The sequence below is a fragment of the Cucumis sativus genome, chromosome 3 (assembly GCF_000004075.3).
Source record: "Cucumis sativus cultivar 9930 chromosome 3, Cucumber_9930_V3, whole genome shotgun sequence".
Lineage (NCBI taxonomy): Eukaryota > Viridiplantae > Streptophyta > Magnoliopsida > Cucurbitales > Cucurbitaceae > Cucumis > Cucumis sativus.
This window is the reverse complement of record NC_026657.2, coordinates 31049162-31053150: the sequence shown is the minus strand read 5'-3', so window position 1 is coordinate 31053150 and position 3989 is coordinate 31049162. Positions and strand designations below refer to the sequence as shown.

General features: G+C 31.4%; 1 protein-coding gene across 1 annotated transcript; it reads left to right on the top strand.

Moving 5' to 3' along the window:
• The first annotated feature begins 681 nt into the window (after positions 1–681).
• On the top strand, positions 682–1598 carry LOC101215897 (tropinone reductase-like 1). The gene is given in 3 exon segments (XM_011654552.1): positions 682–1020; positions 1148–1333; positions 1335–1598. Coding segments are annotated over 3 exon segments (789 nt in total).
• Positions 1599–3989: the final 2391 nt, after the last annotated feature.

The following is a 3989-nucleotide window of genomic DNA, read 5'->3' as shown; positions in this document are numbered from 1 at the left end:
TTTAAAATCAATAAAAGGGGAATGTGTTTAGTTAAGAGTTTTAAGATATTAGATTGATAGATTAGACAGACAGTTAGATTAGAAAGAGAGGTTTTTGGGTCTATGACTGTCCCTCCATCCAATTCAATTCATATTTTTTAAAGGATTAAAAGATAAGCATTATTGTTAATTTTCTAGATTACAATGATCTATTTAAAAAACCTCATACTAATCAAAATAATGTTAAAAGAAATTAAAAGAACCAATAAATCTCCCAACCAGCTAAAACAGTAGAAAGATTTAATGAGGACAATGGCCCAAGAAAAGTGTAAGATAACATACAAAGCTACGTATTTTAATTGCTGTATTATGAAACATTAAATTATGTTAATGAACAAAAAGTCGGTAACTGTTCCAAAGTGAAATTAAATTCCTCAACAAAATTTAAACAAACAAACTATATATTAATATCCACCATTATTCATTTTTCACTAAACTCTGTATAATCTCTAGCTAAAACTGCACTTTTGTATTGTTCTTGAGTCTACATTTTTAGTTCCAGATCATTTGATAACATGGATGTGTTTCATAAGTATTATGATTTTTTAAAAATATTTTTCTCACCCCCACATACTGTTTAACAAAATAAATAAATAAATAAAACGAAAATTACCTTTTTCTTAAATTAAAAAAAAACGTTTGATGATTAAGTTCGGAGTTTTCAGACTGGAAGGGAAGGTGACGATCATCACCGGCGGTGCAAGCGGGATTGGAGCTAGTACAGCGCGAATTTTTCATGAAAATGGAGCAAAAGTCATAATCGCCGATATCCAAGACAAAGTTGGCCAAAAAATCGCCCACAAACTCGGTGAAGACGTAAGCTATATCCACTGTGATGTGATGCAGGAAGACGATGTTGCCAAGCTGGTCGACACCACCGTCCACCGGCATGGCAAGCTTGACATTATGTACAACAATGCCGGCGTCATCGACCGTAAGCATGGCGGTATATTTGACGTTACAAAGTTTGACTTGGACAAGGTATATTCAACTATGGAAGGGTGATCATGAATGGTTCCATTTTTTTTTTTTTGGGCATACAAATCAATTCGAAATTAATAGCTTCAAGAGCTATAACTCATTACTTAATTAATTAAATGATATTAAGGTGGTGGGCGTAAACGTGATGGATGCATTTTGGGGGGCAAAGCACGCAACTAGAGTAATGATACCAAAGAAAAACGGGTGCATTTTGTTCACAAGCAGCGCAACTACCAACGTTGCTGGTCTCTCAACGCACTCATACGCATCCTCCAAATGCGCAGTTCTTGGTTTGGTTAGGAACCTAGCCGTCGGTCGAGCTTGGGAAACATGGTATTACAGTCAATTGCGTCGCCCCCTACATTGTGGCCACTGGGATTTCAGGGGCTAGAGTCCCAGCGAAAGCTATTGAGATCTTGACCACCAGCTGGGCCAATCTCAAAGGTCGTGTCCTTAAGGCTGATGACATAGCCATGGCCGTGCTTTACTTGGCTAGCGACGATGCCAACTATGTCAGTGGTCTCAATCTTGTGGTCGATGGAGGCTATAGCTTCGTCAATCCTTCCATGCTTAATTAAGACTGTTAACCGATTTGCTTCTCTACTCTAATTAGATTTTTAAATTCCATAATTGAAAATTCTTCTTATGATGTTTATTTTAGTGTTTATAGACCTTTAGGCCCTTTAGTCTTAGTATATATATATAACAGTTTTCTTCATGTTTGTAAAACAAAATTTTAAAAAGAAAAAAAACAAAAACAAAAGAGAAAAAGGAAATTAAGCAATAAACTTTAGTGGTAAACTAACATCCTGTTTGTACTTTTAAACTTAAAGTTAGAGATTCGATTTACATATCATACATTATCAATTAAATAAATGATAATAAACCATGCAACTTGTTTCATACCATAAAAGGAATAAAATTAAATTTATTATCAAAATAGTGTAGGAGAATTAGTGAAATAGAGAATTGACACCATATACAAAATTTTCTCTACATGTAGATAATGTAATTAAGAAAATATCCAAAATCACACTTTATAAATAGAAAAATATTACCAAGACAAATTACTGTGAAAATTAAATTTTAGAATTAGATTTAGATGATATTTTTATATTTCTATGTCAAAATCTTGTTCACGTCTTATACGATAAATGAACATTTGCTCTTATGTGGTAAATCATCAAAATATATAAAAGAAAGGTTAAGATATTAAGAATCCTAACTTGCTTCTTATAAGATTACTTATAAGATATATGAGCTACCCTCTTAAATAAGAAACGAGCAAACTCTTAACAAGAACTTTGTTTTAGTGTGTAAAAGCTCTAAAAATTAGAAGTCTTTTTTTTTTTCTGGTTTTATTTTTCTTCAGTTTCTTAGACTTTAAATAAAGAAGGAAAATGCAAGTTTAAATTAAATATCAACATCACAAAACTATAGAAGTATTAATTTCGTGGAAATTTGAATGAAAACATCTATAAAATAATATTGATTTGATGAATATTTTAGAAATAGAAAAACAAAAAAAAAAAACCCACTTTAAATTAGTAAATAAGCATTACACTATTATTTCATAAGTCCAAAAAATTAAAGAATAAAATTAAATTAGTAAATAAACCTTTTAATGGTAAAATAAGTCAACCTAATTTTATAGATGCAATATGCTGTTGTTGGAGTACAGGTGTCAACCATTCATTGGTCATAAGGTAATAAGAAATAATAAAAATAAGGAAGGCCGGTCAAAAATGGAATGGGAGAGGAAATTTTGTGACGTGTCGGCACTGCATTAGCTGGAAAAAGCATATAAAACTTTCGAAATTTCAGCCGTCCAAACAGTTGTGATTCAAGTCCTGAGGCTACCACGTGTCTTCGTTTAGTTGTTCTTGTTTTGCAACATCACATGCCACGTCGATTTCTACTATAATTGTTTTGATTATATAATTCCACGATTTAAATTGTTCAGAAATGGTTGTTTCAAAATTCTACACAGTTACACTCTTTAACATCAAGTTTTTCCTTTCCCCTTTAGCTCATTCTGTCTGTCTCTCTATCTATATATATATATATTTCTCATTATACATAATCATCTTAGGTGACCACACTCCAAATGTGGTCTTAGTATTTAATTGCTAAAATTTAAAATTCTAACACATTTTTTAAAAGTTGGTGGAACAAGTGTGTTTATTTAAAATTTTGATATTAAAGAAAACATTATTTATATAAGTTCAAACAAAGGTTTAATTTACACCTTTAAGCGTTATTATAATTTGTATTATTTTAGTCAACGCTCTAATAATCACACACATTATAGAATAACCTAAACCGTCCCAAAGTAGGCAGCAACAAACAAAATCTTCTAACTTCCAAATTCAAAAGAAAAGAAAGGAAAAGATAGGACAAAATGTAGCTGGACTGGTCAAGGAAGAAAACCCATAACCTTGGTGAGTACATAAGTCTCCAACACTAAGCTACAACAATATTGAATATACATTTGGACTGTGCCTAAATTTTGTACTATAAGGCCTCATGTCAAACTACCTATGGGTCCAGCTTGACTAGGACCAAGTCAAACCTTCTTAGGCGAAAGGTATTCCAATGAAATGGTAGACTTTTGTAATTAATATTAATTTAGAAATTAATGTTATTAATTAAACCTATAAACTTTCATCCATTTCCAACACTCAAGATCATTATGGGGAGGATATGAAAGTGGGAAGATGAATATTAATTCCAATACCAACAATGGTAGAAACTCCAAAACTCATAATGAAACAAGTGAACTAAACTAGGTAAGTGAATGTTTCCGCAACCGTAAATTAAATGCCTGTAACAGAATTTGTCATATCTAAACTAAATAAAAAAAATTAATAATAAATATTTTGAAAAAAACCCTAAAATAATAATAGTTTGACCAAGCAATCGTATTTTCTCATCTCCTATATATAAACATATCAACATCCATTATCATA